Source organism: Mixophyes fleayi, chromosome 12, assembly GCF_038048845.1.
Source record: "Mixophyes fleayi isolate aMixFle1 chromosome 12, aMixFle1.hap1, whole genome shotgun sequence".
Lineage (NCBI taxonomy): Eukaryota > Metazoa > Chordata > Amphibia > Anura > Limnodynastidae > Mixophyes > Mixophyes fleayi.
Genome location: NC_134413.1, coordinates 30,295,423 through 30,320,520, shown reverse-complemented (window position 1 = coordinate 30,320,520; position 25,098 = coordinate 30,295,423). Strand labels below are relative to the sequence as shown.

Below are 25,098 nucleotides of genomic sequence, written 5' to 3'. Positions count from 1 at the left end.
GAAAATAGAAATAAGAAAAGAGCTTACTAGATCTCAGCAGGGTTCTTGTGCTGCTTTTCGGGGTGATTGGTGGGGGCATTGAATGCGTGCTGGCAGACAAGATGGCATTGAAGTAGAGTCCAGACCCCTCCCGCACTGGGCTGAGGATAGGGGGCGGCGTGTAAGGAGGCAACTCAAAGTTTCTGTCGCTGAGGTCAGGAACGCGTACAGGTGAGCGCAGGTGGCTCTGGTAAGGAGTTATACTGGAATACACTGGGACAACAAATGTGCCAGGTTTGGGAGGGATAAACAGTGGTTCAGGTCTTGGTCTTTGCTTAGGCTTCCGGGACGGAGTTTCCCCTTCCGACAACGACGAGGTTTCACTGGCCTGCAGAGTTTTTGAAAACAAAAGTTGTCAAAATATATAAACACACCATAAACAAAAAGTAAATACTTTAAATTTATTAAAGGGGTTGTACAATAAAAACACAAAACAATACATACATAGTGCCAGTTGGCAGTAAATAAACAAATAGTATAACTTTCCAGAGGGTGTATGTACTCCTATGCTGTATTTACAGGTTTAGCTACAATTTGACTTTCTGCCCAACTGTACACAACTTGAACTGTATCATCCAAACTGTGTACAGATGGGCAGGACATCAAATCATAGTTCATCTTGCAGCTACTAACTGTGCTGGCTTCTGCAAAGCAACCTCAGAAAACTGCCAAGAGTGTAAAGACCGCCAGACATGTAAACGATTTTTCCGTTCTGCGTACAACCCCAGCCAAAAACCGAGGGTACTGCTTCTGATAAATCCTCTTGCCCTCCCCCCCAAACAAATAACATTTACGATTTAAGTTAAGACCAGAGCCCTCTTAAGATACTAGATGTTGCATTACTTTGTGTTCCTATATATTTGGTAAAGACAGTTCCACCTCCCATGTAGAGCCCTATAGAGTATTTAATGAATCTCACCGGCACTGAAGGTTCAGAGATCGATGTCTGTCCAGCTCTGTGTCGTGTGACTATCACAGACTGCATAGGTGCAGAGGGCTCCCTTTCCGGGGCTACTGTCTTTTGGATCCTTTCTTCATCTCCCCTTTCTCGCCCAGTATCCATTTTAACTGGTACCGATACCGGCATAACCAGCGGTTTCATGTCTCCTTCCGTTCTGGACTTCTTAGGAGAGGGAGCGCCCACAAAATCCACGTTGCTTTTTGAGGTCTCCTTCTTATCCCTTAATGCGTCACTATCCTGAGACACCAAAAAAACAACCAAATTAGCTGAATAAATTTTCATTACACCAACTGATAGATCTGTATATATTCTGACCTAATTAATTATAAACAGAATAAACTGAATTAAGACAAATACTACCAATGTCAGTAAACTCAATACTACAATCTGTAGTATGGGGAAAGTAGAGGATAGGGTCTTCTTATTGAAAACTGATTTTTACACTCTTTTAGCCACAAACTGTCCCTTGTGTGTGCCTGATGAATAAATGTGCCCATTAGAAACAATATCACAACTATAATAATATCAGTTTGACCATTACACTTATAATAGCATTTAAAGTGTATATCATTAGCTGTCAGTCACATCTACTGATATAGCGCCACTAATTCCGCAGCGCTGTACAGAGAACTCACTCACATCAGTCCCTGCCCCATTGAAGGTCACAGTCTAATTTCCCTAACACACACACAGACCAAGAGAGACGGAGAGAGACTAAGGTCAATTTTATAGCAGCCAATTAACCTACTAGTATGTTTTTTGATTGTGGGAGGAAAATCGGGCCACCCAGAGGAAACCCACGCAAACACATAGGACATACAAACAACACACAGAAGATGTGTTTAAGTATGTCCTTTGTAAGTATGTAGTAAGTTGTGGTTTCTGTCAGTTTCTATATTAAGAAAGCAACAAAAAGTTCACCCTCTGTATTATAAAGCTTAAGACCCTCTCTTAGTAAATTTTAAATGTATGGAGGTATAAGATCGTCGCCTATAATAATATAATTTGACAAGCTAAGGCAACAACCAATTGAAGATATGCAGACACCAACACAAAGATGTCCCAAGCACTTCCAAACATCAAATGCTGCCTAACACCTACCTACCACTCTCACAGTACAGATTCACAGATCAGTAAGGTGTGTACTGGCGCTATATACAGATGGGTAGAATGGTGGCTTAGTGGTTAGCACTTCTGCCTCACAGCACTGGGTTCATGAGTTCAATTCCTGACCATGGCCTTATCTGTGTGAAGTTTGTATGTTCTCCCCGTGTTTGCGTGGGTTTCCTCTGGGCGCTAGTCTGTGTGTGTGTGTTAGGGAATTTAGACTGTATGCTCCAATGTGGCAGGGACTGATGTGAGTGAGTTCTCTGTACAGCGCTGCGGAATTAGTGGTACTATATAAATAAATGATGATGATGATGTATAGCATGTTTTCAAATCTCTAAAAAAATAGATCGTTCTTATAATATCATTAATTATCTTCAACTGAGACAGTTCACATAGTGTTACTATAACTCAGAACAGAATGTCCTTATAATATGAAACTGTGTTGCCCATTTCCTAGGTTGTGTCCGCACTTACTCAGCCAGGCTGCCTTGGATTTTCTTTCCTTCATAGTAATTTTTTTTTTAATAAACATTTTATTGAATTTTACAGGTAAAAACAGAAAGTGGGAAGTTGAAATTGTATGAGTAACAGAGCAATTTATAACTTCCAAATAAAATAGGGATCATATTCCAAACAGTATATAAAGGCATGGGGGGGGCTAGAAAAAGAAGAGACAAAAGAGAAGGAGGAGAGGAGAGGGGGAGAAGGAGGAGAAGGAGAGAAGGAGGAGAGGAGAGGGAGAGAAGGAGGAGAGGAGAGGGAGAGAAGGAGGAGAGGAGAGGGAGAGAAGGAGGAGAGGAGAGAGAGAGAAGGAGGAGAGAAGGAGGAGAGGAGAGGGAGAGGAGGAGGAGAGGAGAGGGAGAGAAGGAGGAGAGGAGAGGGAGAGAAGGAGGAGAGGGAGAGAGGGGCCACTAGCTAACAAATTGAAAGAGTCTGAGTGAGTAATGTATTGATCCATGAGAGAGAGTGAGAGCTATAAGGCCTTAGAGAGCCAAAGGAGAAGCTCCATGGTAGTCAGTCCAAGGACTCCAGACCTTATTAAAAAGGGATGGGGGTGTGACGAAGAATACTTGTAATGTATTAACTGCGGTTATCTCCCACCATGTGCACTCAAAGAATTAAAAAATAAATTTTACCCTATAAATACTTTTACCAACCACACAGTACCCCTAGGGACTAGGGAGTTAGGCCTTATGCTAAAAATGCAGGCCCTCACCCTAGAACAAATCCAAACGATTCCATAACAAAATTCAAAAAAGCTTCAGGATTGGTTCTGTAGATAAAACGGGCAGAAAGAAATGCCAGAATCACAGCTGAAAACCAGATGAAACCCCATGCACCCATGGCTGGGCAAGTGTGGACACAAACTGGGAAAGAGAGAACACGGACTCACATACAAGGACATTCTATACAGAGTAAAAGGAACGTTATATGAAGTGGCTCAGCTGAAGATAACTAACAATAAATAATAAATAACTATATTGGTGAAAAATAATATTTTAGAAGTGTAAAAACGTGGTATACAGCTGTAAATAGCACCAGCATATGAATCCCATTTATCTGTATAGAATAAAACATATCAGACTTGGGAATTCCGTGGTTTGCCAGCTGTCATGGAGACGCTGACAGGCAGTGCATGCTGGGAATATGTTCTACCAATCGGTTTGTTCATCTCTGTAAAAAAACACTTTACATTAAGACAATAAATGGAACCCTAAAAGGTTATTGAGATGAAGTGGAGTGATTTACATCCTAGCCAACATGTAGGCACTGCAAATTGACATCCATCGTTTCCAAACACGCTGGAATATGCAGTGGCTGTATACATGGATATCATGTTTTAAGTGCACCTGCTGACGCCTCACAGTGGCATCAGCCATGTTGTGGGCTCAACTTACTGTCATGAGGAAACAGACTCAATGGTATCAAACGTTTTAGTGAACGGAGGGGCTGCATTAACAGTATTGCTCCACCCCCTAAAATGTCTGCCTGCAACAGTGTATAGGCGATGTGTACACTTTAGGTAAAAACTCTACTGTGTCTTGTGAAAACATTTTTTCCTCAATGAAACAAAATCAACCTGATAGTTACTACTACCTAATAAAAGCAAATATACTCACAAAGAAGATTTTCTTAAGCCTATTATTATTATCATCATCATCTTTTATTTATACAGTGCAACATCTCACAGCGTTGTACAATCAGGAAAAACACCACATCAATAACAAAAAGAAACAGGAGGCGAGAGAACAGATTATTTTGCTAAATATTTATAAATAATAAATAAAACAACAATAAACCATGCTTATAAATAGGGCATTCGTTCCCGTTACAGCAAAGCATACTCCCTATTCAATGGCAGCCAAACAAATGAAACAAAGATTTGCACAGTTATATCTCAGCGAGCTCTTAATTTGCCTATAAATGGATAACACTGTTAACTAATCATCTTAAACAGAAAACATTGTTTACTCCAAGGTATTTCCCTGTAGATGGCAAGAACGCCAGTAGGAGATTACTTTATTAGATACATTATTCATGTTTGTTCTGGGAGGGAGCCAGGAAGATGCGAGAACACATCCCTTTCAGGTCTTCCTTGCTACCCTGGAGTTTCATTTTGCCATGTATTTATAGTAACCCAGAGATTCAGTCTCACTCTCACATTCTAAGACAGCCAGCAATGTAACACCAGAGCCCTAGGTCTCACAGACTTAACAGAGAAGATGTGTATCTAATATTAGTATCCTGACACTAGTTTATGGTCACAGTGACCCCAAGACCAGACACGTAGGCAGGCAGTCATTTTACCTAAAAGTAATCTCACCCATACCTATAGATAATGAATCCTTTTTTTCCCTTTATTCAAGAACACTGTGCAATAATCAAAGATGTGCAGTAACCCATAGCAACCATTGTACCTTCAAGCCAACTAGTTTAGTTCTAGAAACTAAAGTGAATATCTAACTGGTTGCTGTGTCTTACTGCACGTGCATCTTACTTTAATAAAATAAGCCACCATGGTTTATAACCATTTCTGGTAACACTCATGTACTTAAGCCATTCATCATTCACACACTTATGATGCATCAACCCTAGTACTGTGGCGCAATGTTTTCACTCAAGAAACATATGAAGCTATTTGGTTGTATGGTGGACTAAACCTATATTACAAACGCATCTTGCCCATAATCGTGGTATTCTCAATGCCACAACCACACGGTTTTAAAACACACAATAAAAATGTTTAAAGTACTTTAGGGAATCCCTGGTCATCAATTGCACATTCATACTTTCTTCCTGACATAGCACACTCTGCACACAACTCATGGAATTCATTAAACCTATGCTTAGATCATCTACATTTTATGGCATACCTGGCCCAGCTATCACCTACCGCTGCTACACAGAATCCTTTATACAAAGAATTATATTGTTGCTCTAACAATTTTTTTCTTTGACTAGTTCAGCCAACGGAATGTATTCTCTCTAAAATATTTGTGACCATTTTTAAAGCCATTATATTTAGCACTATGCGGGAGATACTTGTATTGAATGTTTTTCCATATACAGTATACATCCCATAGCAACTGAATGAAAGGCGACTCAGAGCATGTTTCATTTATAAAGGACAATGTTACCAAGACTGAAGATCCCTGTTACAGAAATATAGTAAAAGTGCACGAAACAATATGTTTTCATAGAATTGAAATTAATTCAGCTCTTGTTTTCAGATACCAGACAAAACAAACTGTAGTGCTACAAGTAATGAGTAAGAGATGAAACAACATTGTGCAGGAACATTAAAACAGCAGAGATGAACTTTGCACTATTTAAAGCAAAATGGGTCACGCTGGGTGTGGGAATTGAATTTTGGGCCATAGAGCAAATATATAAAGTGACACCCATACAGTGTGTATCCTACAATACACGCAAGCACATTTTTTATAAGGCATAGGGTATGTTCTCCTGTGTGGTTTTATTAACTACTTATGTCCATTACCCATCTGGTGTTTGTAAAAACTATATACACCCATATCCTGTGCAATGGAAGAACAACCTACTGAGCGTTCAGCGTTTTGTCTGTTTGCCCATATATACTCATTAAACAACCTCTTTTCATTTGTGTCTCTTTTCACTTTACATATTTTCAAAGTGATCTACTGTGGACTAATTTACACAATCAGTAAAAGCAAAATGCACCAACACTAAAGTTCCCACATCATACAACCAACTTACTAGGTGGCATTATTCATTTCACAGATATTCAGCATGTAATTATAACAACACAGTTTGCCATGGTTTTATCACATCTTAAGACATGAATTGATGAGCACTAACTCTCCAGCTATGTTACTGTGTGAGAGGCAACTACTTTACCATACCACATGATTTAGTCATTAGTCTGAAAAAGAATGGCATACACATAAATCAAATTCAAATAGCTTCACATGTGTTGCAGTCGGCTGCACAGCAGCTCTGTGCTTAACCTCCCACGTAATCTCACAAATATAAAAAAAAAACTTAACATTTGAAAGGGCAGTCACACTAAGAACAGGATAGTTTGGGGCAGTGATGGCTAACCTATGACACTCCAGGTGTTGTGAAACTACAAGCCCTAGCATGCTTTGCCAGTAGATAACTAGCTGATAGCTGGCAGAGCATGCTGGGACTTGTAGTTTCTCAACACCTGTAGTGTCACAGGTTACCCATCACTGGTTTAGAAGATCTACTGAATACCATCTCAGGTCAGCTTCTGGACCAAGCAAACACAGAATATGGGGAACAACTGTCCTGGCACTATCTCCAGTAACAAGCATGACACTAAACAAAAACACAAGGATACACAGTTACTCCAATCTGAGAACTAACCACAAGGCAGCACGTGCAGCACTAAAGCCTCCTCTAGAACCAGTAGAGGAAGACCGCTCAGTTAAAATAAATGGTGACGGTTGGTTGCCAGCAGCTAACTGCTTTAGGATTTCTACAGTGACTGGTTCACGTTTTGTGTGTCCGCCTTCTTCAGTTTCTCCTTGTTCCAACCATCCTACACCACCGGCAACTGCACAGAAATGTCAGACTCGAACGATTGCTGCCTAACAACAGCTACATGCACTTTCCCCACCAGCAACAATTGTTATTCTGCTACCTTATGTATTATGTGTTCCCCACACCTCTTAGATTGTAAGCCCATTGGGGCAGGGTCATCTTTACCTTTTTGTCCATGTTATTGTGTGTAATTTGACCTATTGTGCATAATGTTGCACAATAGGTCAGTGCTTTAGGAATCAAAAATAAAAAACAACGTGTGCTATATTTTTATATGCAGGCTTTGAAACCTACTTACCTTAGTGTTTTCCAAGTTTGGCATTTCTGCTGCCTTCTGGGCGAGGGTAAACAAATTGGCTTCCTGCGATATGCGCCGCCTTCGCCGGGTCATCTGGATGACCGTGACAGCTCCAGCTCCGGCGGGCTGACTTGGCCTCACGGAGTTTTGTTCAGCAGCTGTCTGGACCTCTCTTGCTCTACCATTTTGAGGTAGCGGTGCTTGATCTGAATTGTGGTGATTGCCGTACTGATTTTCCTGACCAGGTGGTATCTGTGAATGTCTTGGAATAGGTTGGTAACCCCGCTTGTACCGCTCTTGGGCATCTAACTGATGCTGCACTGCCTGCTCATATTGGTGATGTGTGTATGGGTTATTAGACTGTTCAGCATCTGAGGGAGGCAAATTTGGTAGTCCTTCTTTGGAAATTCTACGAGACCTGCGTGGTAAGGGGATTTGAGCTTTGGGCAAAACAGCCTGCTGATTCTGCTCTGCAAGAGCTTTCATATATTCCTCAGATGTAGGAACACGTTGTGGTTGATTTAATACATGCATCTTTTGTTGAGCGACTGCATGAGGTTGGCTCATTTGAATAGCTTGCTGCATGCCATAGGCTGCCTGCTGCTGTTGCTGTGTTGGGTAGAAGTTCTCAAAAAGTTGCATCTTCGGAAGAGCCGTTTGCTGTTTCTGTTGAGCTGCATAAGAAGCATTTGATTGAGCATCTGGAAAAACATGGAATAGTTCTTGTAAAGATGGTTTCTGACCCTGATGACCAAATGCCATTTGGAAAGACTGCAAAGAAAGATGAGGATTCTGCTGCTGTTGTTGCTGCTGTTGTTGGTGCTGCTGCTGCTGCTGCTGTTGGTGCTGTTGCTGAGCTTGCAAAATGGAGTTTAAATGAGCCTGTTGACGTGCTAGCGTGTGCTGCTCTAGTTGTGTCTTTTGAGACATCATTTGTTGAAGGGCGTCTCCATACATGTCTAGTTGAGACACCCCAACCCCCTTATCTTGGTTTCTCTTGATTGGCTCATGATGGTTGTAGTAAGAAGGCATCATCGAAACAGCATAACCAGGTGCATTTCTCTGCCACATACCAGAATGCTGAGCTTGCCACGTGGCATCACTCCTTTCACTTACATTCCACTTTGCAGTAATTGGCTGCTGGTTTAACCTCATGGAGTCAGGTCTCTCTTGAGCATACATGACTGTGTTCAGCATATTGTTTGGTGCAACAGAGAAAGTGTCTGACTTGGGAAACTCGGAAGCCTGGGAGATTGGCATACGAGCCACAGTCCCATAAAACTGTTGCTCTTTCAACTGTTGGTCTTTGTTTGGCACAGGATGACCCTGTGATTCGTTGAAAAATGTAATCTTTTTTCCTGTTCTTTTATTTGAAGCCTTCTGCTGAGGCTGCAGATTCATTGTAATCAAAACACATAAAAATCAGGAGATTTCTCCAAAGTCAATTAGATAAAAAAAAAACGTAAGAGTTGAAGAATCCCCGTGAGCCTTATGAATGTATATATCTTTCTTTAAAGCATGATGCACTCCGTTTCCTCACCAATCTCGATAAATAGTATCTGTAAAACAGAAGGGGATTATGAATCACCATGAATTGCTTGTGGTCAAAACACATTTGTCCATACATTTTTAATGGCAAGCTATATAAAAAAAAAAAAACAATCAATCATTTATCTAGACAGGGGCAACTAAAATTCCTTAGAAAAACCACATACCAAACTTAAAAAATGACAAATATCTCCAAATGGGAAAGAATTACTTTGCATTATTTTATAAGACAATCAAATAGGAAGCAGCCTCAGATATAGCTCCACCAGGCAATGTTCGTTGGGCCTACCTCTCCTTGATCCCCCAACACCAGAGAGCTCTGTAGCCCCAATCTTCACACCATTCCATTCTTTGTTTAATAAAAGAGGTGTATAACCAGTAATTAGTAATCAGGAGTTTTGGGCTTTTTTATGATGGCAAAGCAAGTATATCACCAGCTCCCGGAACCAGAGACAGTGACAGAAATATATCAAATATGGACAACAATTAAAAAAATATATGGAAATATATTGGGAACTTAAAGAGCAGTTAATCACCCCAGTAACTGTGCCTATGCAAAAGCCTTTGTGAGCCGTCTGATAGGAAATCAAGATGGTTTTGGTAAAGGACTTCCTCAGCCAGAGACAGAAAATACAAATTTTAACTAAAAAAAAAATATATTATTATTATTATTATTATTATTATTATTAATAATAAGGTGAACTTAAATAGGGGCAGAGCACCTTACTGTACTAAATCTTCCAGGATGTCCTCGGTTTTGAAGTGGGCAGAGATAGAACAAGCTGTAGCCAATCAGGTGATCAGAATGTTCACAGTAGCAAGAGTTGAGGGTGCTGATCCTGTACGAGACATTGATCTGTCCACTAGTTTGTTTGAATAATTGAAAACAAGGCTGCATGTATCAGCAGTAGTGTCATAATGTGGGGAGGGTAATGGAGCCAATCAGGAAGCACAGATTCAGAGTTAGCAGAAGGAGCAGGGTCCTCCAACAGCACATTGATTACCAGTGATGCAAACTGAAGATTGTGGTGTCAGAAGCAGCTCTTTAGCAGTTGGATTTCATACATTCAGCTTGTAATGTTTATAAAAAAAATTCCTGTAGAATCTTGTTGAATTTTATGTAAAAATATTCTGCTTATTGCTGCTGTGCCTTCTGCATTCTCCAATATTATATTTAGATATAAGGGATAAACGTACAAGACTTACATTTGCAGAAATATTTTTTAATATCAGTTGCATGAGTAAAGTGGCAAATATTTTATGGATTTATTTTTTATGGTTTAGAAAAATACCATTGCTTGCAAATAAAAAAAACTGAATCTTTAAGCTCGCCTGCATTGCATCATCAGCTGAAACAAGATCCTGTCTCTCAGCCTACTGTGGGGTGTCCAATTTCAATCAGTCTCTTGAATAATATATATCACTTGATCAGTCTGTTTTTCCCCACAATTGAACAACAATTTGCTAAAGTTTCACAAGATATGTAAATGCTTCTGAATATCCCTCATATACCATGTAAAAGAGAAGGAATTAATAGAATAATATGATCTATAACCAAAATAACATTGCTGCAACTGGATACAAATAATAAAAAATAGAAACAGTAAAAAAGAATAACAAAAAATTAGACTTTATATCGGCTCAGATATAAACTGTGTATAAAAAAAAGGTTTACAGACAGTGAGTCATACTTTGGTCACTCCCTTTTAAAAGGTCTTTAAACCAATACATGAGGCCGTCCGAGCCTTACCCTGTGGCCCCCAGCTTCTTCCTGCTTTATTGTCAGAATTGTTTGTTACAGCTTGTAACACTTGTTTAAAATATCTGCCGAGAACAGTCTTTGATTAAATGTATTGCTTTAAATAATTAGTAAGATTAAGGGTAATGTGTGGCTCTTTTGAAGGTTAAAGTGCATCAGGTTGCCCATCAATGCTTTAAACATTCAGATTGATTTAATAGCTTGTCCAATCCCTCATGCAACATTTACTACAAACTTTGCTGTCTCTTTATATCTTCCTTATAGGCTATCTTAGTCATGACTTTAAATAACCAGGCGTATTTTCTTTGGCCTTTGATATGAGGCAACTCTGTTTTTTTCTGTACATTAGCTATAACTGTGTCAATATAACAGCTGTAAAATCCCATAGCAATAAAAAAATAAACTACTCTGCCTGATAATCTAAATGCATGGCTAAAAGGCACAGAGAGAAGTTAGAATAATCTATTAAATAGTTGCAGGAAGCATGTAGAATCAGATAAATTAAAGTCACCTAAAGGTGGGCAACCCTTCAAGAGAGAAACACCTCTGTTTATTTAGCTGAGCTGTAGGCTCTAGCTTTGTATGTTGTAAAGTGCACCAGTCAAAATGGGCTGGGAGGCATTGTGTGTGCTCTGTGTCTCCGCAATGTCACCAGTTTCCATTGAACTGGCTCCACCCCAATTAATATTGGTTTTGTCCACAAAATTGGTGCCTCCACTCTGAGTAGCCAAACGGTACACTGTCATGGTAGGTTCACATGGACATGGTCACTACAAACTGCATGTCCTTCAAACAATGGTAAAATATGGAGTAATTCACAGGAACAACTTTAACAGCTAGATCAAAATACAACTGGGTGCATCCAAACAATATTCCTTTCCTTATCATTATACAAATTATTCAGCAGAATGACATTATAACTGCAACCTGTCATTATTATATGTGGGCAGGGTCTGTATTTTGCAACATAATTAAATACAGTGATTGACAAGGTAGACCATACAGCATATGAATAGCACACCATATTTTAAGAAATGCTTGCAGCATGACTGCATTACAGTTCATTGGGATGCACACTATCAGTCTCTAAACAACAACTACAGACACAATGTGTACACTTCTGCTAGCTGCAAGAAAGCAATACAACATGTGCCTTTTATACATATCAACCGCAAAATAGCAGAACATTGCATTTCTAAGAACAAATAAAGAACGGTCATCCAAAGAGGGTTAAAGAGCAAGAAAGCCCCTTTCCACATAGAGACAGGAGATGTATCCAGCCTTTGGGGAGTTGGCAAATAAGTACGGTATATACTCTGAGGAATTTCAAGCAATGCAGTAAGAGGGCCCAGCTCGCAAGCTTACAGTGAGGGTGTGTGTCTGAATGGGTGTTGCCTTATATGACACAATCCTCTTAGCAAATAACCATTAAACTAGGTTCCTAATTAAAATTCTAATCTCATCTGATTCAATTCAGAACTCATTTCTGGGTCACACATGTGATACACTGCCATTAATCCACATGAATAGGATACTTATCCATTTCATCATTCATTTAGTTCATTGTTAGTTTGACAATAGGCTTTATGTATAAGTAGGTGCACAATACATTGCAGATAAAACATAAAATAAAAAATTGGGATGAGGGAGGGCATTCAAACCTAAATTATAATACTTACCCAATGAGAGCTATCCAAAATTGTCTGGCGAATTTATGATTATGCGGAGATTTTAGAAATTAGCTACTATCCAGAAATCCACACATACCATCACATTGCACTTTTAGCTATTAACATTATCTTCACCTTGAGTGCATTGTTTAGTTTATCTTACAAAAGCTAATTAAGAGAACATTTTGTACAGATCAGAATTACCCAGTTTCTATGGAGACCTCCCAAAATGTATTAAACGCTTGCGGGTGCACAGACAGATCCTGTTTTAAGAATAAAAAAAAAAAACACAAAAGATGCATCAATTATTGATAATGAAGTAAAGTGATGAGATAATTACTGTTAACATCATGTCAACAAGAGATCACCCAGCACGTGCTGACACAGAGTCACATCCTTTAATTATAATACATAGTGCTTGGACTTTAGGACTTGCCTTTGCAGAAAACTTCTGCAAACCGACGCCCTCTTTATACAACAAGGTAAGCCGGTTTTGGCAGCACGATGTGCAATTCCCTGTTAAGGGGCGAGGCCCACATACTAAAGTGGGTCACCATGCTTAGTCACATCCTTCACCCGTTGCTCTGAATCCCCAGATAGCTGGCTCTTCAGAAAGGCTGTATTCATTACCAACTATTAATAAAACAAGCCTGTATTTGTCAATCAACATGAGCGGAGCATAAACACAGAACAGACACTAGAAGAGAAAGATTTAAGCCAGGGGTGTCCAACCTTTTAGCTTCCCTGGGCCACATTGGAAGACGACGAGTTGGTTTGGGCCGCACATAAAATACACTAACACTAACGATAGCTGATCATCGAAAAAACCATAGAAAACATAGTTAACATATTAAAACTTACTTGGAAATGAAGTTAGTAAGAGTTAGGAAACCTGTTGCAGAATCATGATTAAAGCAGTAGTCCCATTTCCAGCTACAATTTAACTTGCCTGCATCTGCCCCTTAGTGGGGTTCGGGGAATTAAATGCTAAAAACTTTTTTTCCTCTCTTTCTGCACCCATGAATCATTTTTTTTATTGACCAGTTTGAAATGGTCACTGATATAGGTAGCATCAGGAGGACTAATAGAAATCTACAGAGATTTAAAGATAGGGTGGGAAAAATGGCTCATGGAGCAGCCTCCGATGAGGAGGGTAACAGTGGGTGACATTTTCACCCTACTCAGCACTGCACATTTAAAATATTAAAAATACAATTATCTCTTAATATTTATATTAGATACATACAGAGAACACAGCTAGTTTATAATTGAATGGTGCAGAAAGTCCAAATTCAGAGTAACAACAATAAGATACTGGATAATCTTTCACTGCTGCTGATCGCGCGGGTAACTCCTCTGTGCTACGCGCATTGGATGTCGGGTGTGATGACGTCACCCCCGACATTCACTGCGAGCGCCACACGGAGGAGGAGACCAGGGAGGGAGCCGGAGCGCCAGCTGACGTGACCGCAAGGTAAAAAATTTTTTGCAGGATTTTTTTTTTTTTCCAGCGCTGCCCCCTTGCCACAACCAAAACTCCTGCTAGGCCACATTTACAGGCATGCTGGGCCGCATGCGGCCCGCGGGCCACGGGTTGGACAACCATGATTTAAGCCATTAGTGTAGCTGAATAGTGTTTCTGCTCCCTCGTTGTGCGGAAGCTGTATTTCTTCACTCTGTATATACTATCCATGTCCAATTTTGTTTTCTGTGTGTATATATTTCACAAAACAAAAAAAGGAAGCTCTCAAAAAAAATAAAAATGGTTGTTCAACTGAAGGAAACTTTCAGACACAAGGCAGAATCCACAGGATAGGCACTAGAAACAAGTTTTACATTAGTATATTATTATACGTATGCAAGTTCCATTTGATCATCGAACAGGAATTTCAAACTGGCATCTCTGAAAGAAGATTCTGTCGGAATCAATGGTGCTATAAAGTATTAATCACTAAGAAGAGTTCCAGCAGGTGAAAGTTCTCTGCATCAAGAACACCTTAGTCAAAACCTTCTGCTCATTCATACTGTGACTGCCCAATGCAGACTTTCTAGGAAGGAAAATATGCAGACATAAGTAACTGTCCAAATTAAAGAATATATTGTTTGCATTGCAAAAAAAGTAACTGGACACTACTGAATATACTAACAGGCCACATGATGTAAAATACATATCATCGTAAAAAAGGACTCCTATTAGCGGTCACAAAAATAAAAGTAAATACTCATTCACCTTCAGAGAACACGATACACATGATACTCTATTTATATATGTAGTGCAGTTGGTTGTTGGCCATTATGCTCCATCATCAGGCAAATGCTGCAGAAAGTGACTGGCTGCAGTGTTCTGGGTTTACTGACACAGTAGAAATATATCTCCCACCACATCATAAAACGTACCTGAAATACTGTACATCACCTTCTGGCAGGTTATTAGTTGCTCTTTGGTACAAACCAATTTGCTTTGGCAGTGCTTTAAAGCATGTGTCAGCACCCATGAAAAAGATCCTGAAGTTTCTATGATGGTCAACCAAGATCAACTACAATGAGGCAAACTTTCAAGATGTAGACAGTCGGCTGCTATACTTCAAAACACACTAACACTTCTAGTTTGTCTTTATCTAAAGTAAATATTAAGATACTAATATATAATGACTTTCCTAGTTAATTAAATATTTCTAGATGCTAGGACAATTATTATAAGTCATACTGTACAGTTTATGTTCCATAATCCCCTTATTTACACCAAACACTCACCCTCTTCAATTTTATGGTAGGACAGCACTAGAAATAATTCACTGAGAATCCTATTTTTCTATACATTTATGCAGCATACATGTTCTCTTGCATTCACTAAGGGTCGTTGTGTGGTGGCCGTCTACTACGCATAAAGATCAATTATCTGTTTGTATTCCGCATACAGCAAATATCATCTACAAGCAGGATGCTGCAGGAACATGGTGTGAGCAATGAGGAAGGCAATCCAAAAGCTACACAACAGAGAAATGTATCAACAATACATGAGCTATAAACAAGGACATAATACTGGTGACGTGGAAAAGATATTGCAGCAATAGAAATCTGTTTACAGTTGGAAATCAAGGCAAGAGGAAGATGAGAGGGGAAGTGTTGGGCAAATGAAAGCAAGCTACGAAAGCTTCTATTCAGGCACATCGCGCCCTATGTAGCCCTTCCAAGGCTAATGTAGGAGTTGCCTCCACATGAGAACTCCTACCAGGAAATGATGTAACTCTAGAAACCCACCAGGATTATAGGCCAACATACAGATCCATTAATCAGCAATGATTTATGTAAGACATATCTGGTTTGTATTCCTAGCTGTGTATGTTTGTTTATGTACAAATGAAAGTGAGAGAGGAAGTAGATAAAGTGAAAGAAGACAGTGGCTATCAAATTAACCCTCACTGCCAGCCAAGACCAAGGGCTAGATTTACTAAGCTGCGGGTTTGAAAAAGAGGGGATGTTGCCTATAGCAACCAATCAGATTCGAGCTGTCATTTTGTAGAAGGTGCCAAAATAAATGAAAGCTAGAATCTGATTGGTTGCTATAGGCAACATCTCCTCTTTTTCAAACCCGCAGTTTAGTAAATCTAGCCCCAAATCTCTGCAATTAGATGGGTGCAGTGACCAGCACTGGAAAAATAATTATCTAGCTGCTCACTTTTTAAACATATCTAGTAGCCATCTTTGTAGAATTCAGGGAATTCATTCATTCAACATGTGCACAAGTATTACAGCAAAGAGTTTGAGGTTCTAAATGCTGCTTTTTTTTTTCCAGTTTACAGACACAGCTTAGTCATGTGACTAAAAAAAAATGCTAAGTCAGTAAATTTTCACACGATTAGTATGCAAAAAATATTCTCAAAAGCTTGAAAACCTGACTTACTAGCGAGTAGGATGACCAATAAAAAAAAATATCTATTACTACTACTAAATTATTTATAATACACCAACACATTGCTGTACAGACAACTTATTACTTTACATAATTCCCTGCCCCACGAAGCTTACAATCTAATTTCCCTTACCTTACACACACTAAGTCCAGTTTCATGGGAAGCCTTAACCTTAACCCATTTTTTTCAGGGCTGTAGGAGGAAAATAGAGGAATAGGAGGAAACTTCACAAGCATAAGAAAATCTATGGTCAGAATTAATCTAAGGGCCCAGCTCTGTAATGCAGCAATGCTAACCACTGCACCACCCATTAGTGTTCAACTAGTTGTTGAGAATTGACTATCAATAAACATAGATAGAAGAAAAGTGCTGTAGCCCACAGCAACCAATCAGATTAGCTTTCATTAATTTGACTACATTACTATGGTAGAAGCTAATGTCTACGAGTTACAGAACATCATTTCTCTTTATCATCATGGGCTAATTTAACAACATGATGCAAAGTAAAGAGCAGCTCTGTTCTGACAACTACAGAACACTTAATGGTTTTTCAACAAAGTATCTATAGGAATTAGTACATCTGTGCTACACAACAAGAGGTGAACAACAAATAGCGTCTATGACCTAAACCCAATTTAACACATGAATATGCCAAGATGCTTTATAATAACAAGAGATGCCCTATATAGCTTGTCATCGGATAGCTCAATAAAGGTGTTTGAAGAGCCAGCATTTCCTATGTAAATGAGTGCAATGACTGGTTAAAATACTGATGCAGCCAGGCAGTAAGTTGCTGTAAATCACAGGAAGCTGCTGTTGACCTCACTTTCCAGGTAGTGGGCAGATGAAAGTTTTCCCCCCACACGTCCCCACGTGTTTGTGTGAGAGCAGGTTCAGCTAATTTCCCTTCAACAAACAAACCACATTATGTCAGGCCGACCTATGCACACAAGAAGTGGGGGCCAAACCTCTGTAAGGTAGAAGCAGAGCTCATTCTTACAAGCCCAGCAGAGCACTGAGACCTCTCTTCTATCATCTTCATCATGTATACAAAAAAGCCATAAAAGGAAAACACACAAATACATTTTTTTATTTTATATAAACTGAACTTTATACGATTTCGAAACCATAACTTTGCTTATACTTCCTGTATTGTGACAATGGCTATCTATCTACATTACAAACTTAGTAAGATTGCAGTTTTTGCCTGTGGCAATAGATTGTCTCACTTAGAAGCCCACTAGCCCCTAAAAAGCTTTAGATTAACCAAATTAAATACAAATCAGATTACTTTAAAAAAAAAAAAAAAAAAAAAAAAAATGACTATAATCCCAACACATCCATGCTGAACACAAACAAAATGTGTTTTTGTGTGTGTTGTTTTTCTACTGCATTTGTTCATCAATGGAAACTTATCGAAATTACAACAGATCTTGAAATCGCACTTTCAGCCATTGTGTAGAATTCTGCAATATTCTAATAATGATCTGCAGAGTTAGGAGGCTACATGGCCTCTGTATCATGTCTATGTTTTTATACATTCAACTCTGCAAGCGTTGTTCTTTAACAGCAATAAGTCTTCTGGTTATCAGTTGTTGAACTACAGATCTCAGCTGTTGAATTATAACTCTCTCCATTCTCTATGGACATAATAAATTCTACTTTTATGTATAAGAAAACTAACCTAGTGAGAACAAAGAAATGCTTATGCTTATAACAGCACAGTAACACTTGTTAGGGAACACAGTTCACAAAGAGTGAAGCTGGGGATAAACAATACAGTAATTTCATGCAATTATCTTGCAGTTCACAAGAGAAACAACCTTTTGGTCATATATTACATTCGCGTGTAGGCTCCCACAATCACACACAAGCACATCGTATCTTTTGACTTGGTTTTCTAAACTTCGTAAAAATCACAATCAATGATGGAACAATGTAGGGCAAATATGGAAGTGTGCACGCACTCACAACCAGCAGTCTAGAGTGTGCAGAGTCACGAGCCTCTCAGCAGATGGTTATGACAGATGAAGAGCACAAATCTGAAGGTAAATCGTGTAGGTGTAGACATAAATCTGCATGTTCATCGGGACTTTCAGTCGTAGGTAAAACAGTTACAGAAATCACATCTGCAGTAATTTTCTTTAGTGTGTACCCAGCTTAACTCGTGTTTTCAACGTACGGTTCCACAATCTGTTGTTCTGCAGAGACAGTGAAGACTCTGCACTTTAAAGGAAAGCTGAAAATTAGAGCCAGTTGGGAGGTTGTCAATGCCAATAAACCTGGATCAGTTAAAGTAACATTTTCTTTACTTAAAACGAAGCAACGTATTTGGTTAAACGATTTCAATAAGAAGGTGCAACCATTTCATTATGTCTCTACTTGTTACAGCTGAATCTGTGTTCTAATTTAGGCATAGGCGTTCCAACTATGAGGAGAGGCGATCTTGGACACTTTAGAGCACATTTCCAAAGTAGTTTAGTCAGCATTAACTGAATGTGAACAAAGACCAAGACGGACTATATTAATATCTGTATACAGAGGGTAAGAGAGGCCACAGATCAGGTCATCAGTGAGTCATCCAAACTGACAATACTGCAAGCTTCTCCACAAGTCATACAAACCTGTCCAGAATAGGACTAGATAAATACTTTCAAATACATCACACAATGTCAAGTTTAAAAAATAACCTTAAAAGTCAGGAAGTGGAGTTAAAATAAACCAGCATTGTGTACATTTTGATATCTCACTACGTATGTTTCTCAGCAATATCACACCGGATGCATACGATACAATCAGGTTCAATGGGGAGCATTTTTACAAAAAGTGAGTTCTGTTTAAGATCATAGGTTTCAATACTCATATGATGATATCAAAGCTATATATTAGCCTACTTTATGTAATATATATATATATATATATATATATATATATATATATATATATATATATATATATATATATATATATATATATATATATATTTCAATGTTACTTCAACCCTACTATAACTCCTCAAACGTTTCTCCATCCTAAATGGGCTTCTTAATACAATTACTATCCCATCTCCTTTCATAATCAAATACCAATAAAGTGGGTCGAATACAGATGTAAGGGATCAGACAATTAACAAAAGAATCCTTAAAAAATGATGATGGGATGCGCCACCTCTACAGGAGACACTGCCACAGCTTGCAGTCACTGAGTGACCAGCTATAGGGAGACACAGGAAGGATACATGCAAATGTGAATTATTCGCAAGACACAGGGGACTGAAAGCCAACCAGTCATATTTGTGATGATTCTGCCCTTTTTATTCACATACTCCCTCATCTTCATTCTGTTACCACGTATCTGATCCCAACTAGCCAACATGCATTACTCTATAGAAATATATAGATACTTTGCGCTTCCCAAAAAAGAATGGATGCAGCCAGGGGATTAGATAGAAGGGGATTGGTCCCAACCCCTAGAGTACAAATGTCAAAAGGTTCCCCGGCGCTGAAAAAATGGGGGGGGGGGGGGGAAACCAAAAGGAGGATGGGGATGGAAAAATTAAATTAAAATAAAAATAAAATAAAAAATAAAAAATATTAAAAAGGAGTAAGACAGAGAATGAGTGAAGCAAATTAACCATCCGGTAAACTTGTAATTTATTAGAGGTGGAAACAACTAATCTATTAGATCAGTTCCAGCATAGCTGGATTCTTAAGGTCATAAAAATGGTAACACACATATATGTACATATAAATAGGGACATGAGTATATGACAACAGTCTTTCCCTCCTGGTGTTCAAGCCAGCCGGCTAAAACACTGCCGTGAGTGTAAGCCCACAAAAAAAAAGAGCTAAAACTGTGGTTTGCCCTGCAGGAAAAACTTTATGAAGGTACTTTATAGTAAACCTGGATAACTATATGCAAATGCTGCTCCTGTTTCTCATCGGCAGCGAGTGTATCCAACAAACAGTACCAATGTGTATTGACAACAGTATACTCTCCTGGTGTTCAGGCCAGCCGGCTAAAACACTACCGTGAGTGTCAACACACAAAAAGAGAGTTAAAATGTAGTATGCCCAACTGAAAAGGCTATTGAAAAGTACTTTGTAGTATAACCTGGATAACTATATGTATATGCTGCTCCTGTTTCTTATCGGCAGCGGATGTATCCAATATACTAACAGTACCAATATATTTAATAAAGTCTCGTATAAAGCTTGAACAGCTAGACCACAAAGGGGATCAAGAGGTCACTAATATGATAAAGATCTATCAAACCCTTGAATCGCATCTCCGTGGGTCAATGTGGCAAAACATATCATATACCGTGAGCCGGAAATGAAGACTGCACGCTGTAAGTAAAAGTCTTCACAAAAACTTTAATTTTTCCATCCCCATCCTCCTTTTGGTTCTCCCCCCCCCCCCCCCCCCATTTTTTCAACGCCGGGGAACCTTTTGCAACATGCATTACTCTGTCTATTAGTCCTATTATGACGTGTTCAGTCTTCGTTCACACAAGATACTTTTATCAGAAATGTCGTTCACACCTATCGGATGTATACACATTAATAAAAGAATGAAAGGTACATCAAAGATAGATAAAAAATAAAGAGTCAATAGTGGTGTTGCCAGCATTGAATTCTAAAACTTTAATACTGTAGAATGCATTTTAGAATGCAGCATGACCTATTTGTCCTGCATTAATGTGTGCTACCTGTACAATACCTTGTATTGGTAATAGTGCAATATATGAGAAGTGCTTGGAAGACACATCAGTAATTCTTACCCATTTGTGGAAGCAGCCATTTTTTGCTGGGCTGAGCCACACTCAGTCTGCCAATTCACAAGGAACTAGCTGAACTGACCAGATAAATGTTGTTTTAGCCCACAAAATGGCGGTCTGCTCGAGCTCCACTTTAAGATTTGTTCAGACAAACGCATTTGAAAAATTTGGTTATGCTGCGTGGAAATTCAGAAAAAGACAGTACAGTAAAACAGAATTAGTGGCTGTCCACGTGTCTCTACCGCAGCTTGCTTGAGCAGCAGAGGCACCGTGACTGGTGCCTGCATGACTTTCAGAGAGGTTTGCACAAGTTGTGTTCTCTATTGAACGTGGCATGAGCACATTCTGCAAAGACACTTGTGTGAGTGATCGCTAAAGGTGACGAGAAGCTCACCTTACAGCACAAAACCCAAAAAGCTCCAATTGTTTATTATAATACAATCCAACAATGCACGCAGCTGAAGGCTTTGTGCTCTTGAAAACTGGAACGGAACTTTTGTAAATGAATATTTACAATTGTTACTCACAAGGACTCGGTTGCACCAAACCACCGCTCACGTGTGAATATGCATCTGTATGGAAAATTTAGCTTTATTTGGCTTGTTATTGACAAGATAAAATGTTGTTGACAGCCTAAGACTTATGAAAATGTCCCTAAAGCAAATACCACAACGGTACTATGAAGTGTATGGCTTATGGGGGTAGAGTACAGCTCAATATTTAGAGATCAAGGGCTAGATTTACTAAGCTGCGGGTTTGAAAAAGTGGGGATGTTGCCTATAGCAACCAATCAGATTCTAGCTGTCATTTATTTAGTGCTTTCTACAAAATGACAGCAAGAAGCTGATTGGTTGCTATAGGCAACATCCCCACTTTTTCAAACCCGCAGCTTAGTAAATCTAGCCCCAAGTCTTTTTGTTTGCAAGAATATTTTTGGAAGCTGAAAGCACTCAGCAGGATGACCATGATAAAAGCAAAGTTACGTTACTAATTGAGGCATATGATAGAAGCGCCTGTGACAAACTGGGTCTCTCTCGCTGCCTGTTGTACAAGCCCCAGATGGTCATCATGTTGGTGTTTTAAATATTTTTAAGAAATAAATCACAAACAATGTAAAGCAAATCATTTGCTGCCACATGGAAGGGATATAGGAGAGGGAATCCGCTCTCTAAAACGTTTGGGTTAGGAAAGTCTAAATAATAATGATTAAAAAAAGAAAATGCAAAGATAGCTTATTTTAACCATAGCTCTAAAAATGTCACTATACATGATTTAGTGCTACAATAAAACAATAATTTAAAATTTGCAATATGTGGAATATAACATTGTGGATGGAGTGTTTGTCAAACGAGTGATTTATGCAGAACACATATTTTGACATAAAATGATACTTAATTTATGAATATGCAAAGGGTCATATACCGGTCACTTTATATAACACACAGCATAATGCTTAACTAAAATCTATTGTGCTTCAGTCTCATGCACTCCCCTGATTAGGTCACTAGCTGTTTATACACATTTAAAAGTGAGCTGTCATAATGATCTATTACTTTATTAACATCAAAATCAGGCCATATATCATAGACAGTTGCAATAAAAATAAAAAGATAATTCCGCCAAAATTAAAAAATTAATTTGGAGTAAGGTGAGAACAATAAACAGGAAAATCCAGGTTTCAAAACACCTTCAGTTAGCTGGAAGTGTAAATGTGATCTGTTAAACCCAATTGTGGCCCACTGTCCTGATGACATGTCCATTTACCTCAGACAGCAGCATACACATTGCAGGCTGGTTGTTTGTTCTACTAGTCCTATTCACACATCCCTCAGTGTAAAGAAGGTTTGAACTACTGTAGGCACTGTAAGCCTGCGTAAATTCACTGGAAAATCAGGAGTGCATTGTAAATTGTCTGTTTACACTACTTGATTCTCTGTTCAAAGGAAGAAAAGAAGGTTGTAAATAGATGTGCAATATACATTATGACTAAATTATCATTCTACTGGCAGAAAATATAAACTGGTAGAGAATGGGAGATTGGGAAGTCTCATATTCTGGCATTATACTGCACACATGGAGCGGACAAGTAGTAAGTTAGTGTAAGGAACTTTGCTTTATACCAGCATAAGAATCACTGGCCCAGTGATTGCACGATAAACCTCCAATCAGCCAACATCTGATATCGTGTGAGTGTGTATAGTGACACAATGATCTAAAGTCGTCCCAAAGTACCCGATCATCGTTTCATTTGGTTGGTCGTGCGGTTTAATATTTTCCGCCCAATCACCAACTAATCATGTAGTATGTATGCACATATAGTAGTTAATATAAATATTGTATATTCATATATCAATATAGTGTGTGGGGGGGCCGGTTGAAATGATAGATTAAGAATTCTTACCAGGATAACTGTGTCTGAAAACTAAAAAAGCTTTTCATCAACAGGATGAGATTCCATATTAGCAATACATTAAACACCTCAAATATGCATAGTTATGTTAGGTGAGCTCTTCAATCCATTATTAGAAGCTGATGTTAACACTGACTTACAGGTGAAGAATCTGCTGGTAATGCAGAACACGCGAGTCCCTAGTTAACACCATGTATTTCAAGTTCTTCACAGCAGCAAATGTGGGTATGTGGCAGGAAGTAAATGTATTAATTGGAAAGTAATATCCTACCACAGGCAGCAGGATGTCTGAAAATATCTAGTGGCGTTAAGGATGTCATATGGCTATCCCCAAAAAATAAACCAAAATCAGAAAGAGAAAAAAAAATCAGCAAACAGCGATTCAAAGGATGAAGACTTGTCCAAGAACATGTACCAGTAAAGTTGTCAAAATAAACTGCAAAAACAATAGATCCTGCATCAGTGTGTTAACATAGTGGCCTTTACCTCGTGTGAGAAGCAAAAACAATACAAGTCAACTTTATTAGTTCAATCAACATTCATGACAATGCACAAACAGAGGAGGCAGCCATTGTATGTGACAACATGCCTCATTGAGGTCACTATTTTAATAAGCTAGAGGTTCCAATCTATTATTACCATCATATTTTATTTTTATAAAGGGCTGTGCATTGAGGGTATTATAACAAGAAACAAATGTACATACACGGACATAAAACCGAAAAGGTAAAGAGGGCCCTTCCCAAATGAGCTTACAATCCAAGGCTGGGGACAGACTGGAGCATTTTCGCCCAATAACTGGGCAAATCAGCCAACATACAACCGTTCGGTTGGAAGTCGGTGTATTAGGTGGTTAGGTGTATAGTGACACAATGGTCGAAAGTTGTGCCAAAGTGTCGATTGTCGCCTCATTTGGTCGGTTGCACTGTTTATTATTTTACGACCAATCAGCTAACAATCACGTAGTGTGTATACACTCATGCTCACACATTCCATTGTGTTTACAGAGTCGGGCTCTTTTCAGCCGATGCTAGGAATGAATGTCCTGGTGAATAAATGTAGAGAGTGCTGTAGAAGGAATAATTAATTTGCTCGTTCTGAGACAAAATGTTTTGTTTCAGAGTCACAGAAGCTAACAACATTCGTTAGGACATGTTAGGACTATATCAAGGTGGTTTTAATCAGTGTGACAAGAATGAATGAATGAATGGATGAATATTGTGCTGTCATTCTCTGAAGACTAGAGGACCAGATGAAGAGCACAGATCTGAAGGTAAATCTTGTCAGTGTGCATGGATAATTCACCAGACTGATCGGACCTTCAGTCGTTGGTACAATCGTTTGAGATAACACGTCAGTCAGAAAATTCTTCAGTGTACACAAAGCCTAAGAGATGTGGGGATCAATTCATACATAAGATAGAGGAATTACAGCTGTAGCTGCTGCTGTATGTTGCTAAGATAAGTCAGCAGTATTAGCAACAGCCAATAATAAAGCAGCCATTGGCGACTGGCATTTCTGTGTAGCTACCGGTGGTGTGGTATGGTTGGATTGAGGAGAGAC

The 25,098-nt window shown here is 38.9% G+C and overlaps 1 protein-coding gene across 3 annotated transcripts in view; it reads right to left on the bottom strand.

Annotated features, from left to right (window-relative positions):
- MIDEAS (mitotic deacetylase associated SANT domain protein) overlaps positions 1 to 25,098 on the bottom strand; it is a 75,436-nt gene that overhangs the window by 19,464 nt on the left and 30,874 nt on the right. For 2 of the 3 annotated variants that reach the window (XM_075192476.1, XM_075192478.1), the window contains exons 2-4: positions 7,455 to 9,013; positions 959 to 1,237; positions 28 to 367 (exon numbers count right to left, since the gene is read on the bottom strand). In XM_075192476.1, the coding sequence (XP_075048577.1) occupies positions 28 to 367; positions 959 to 1,237; positions 7,455 to 8,855 (2,020 nt within the window). In that variant the 5' untranslated portion in view covers positions 8,856 to 9,013. Of the gene's footprint in view, positions 1 to 27; positions 368 to 958; positions 1,238 to 7,454; positions 9,014 to 22,889; positions 22,914 to 25,098 lie in introns of those variants that run through there. The other variant, XM_075192479.1, reaches the window with a different exon arrangement.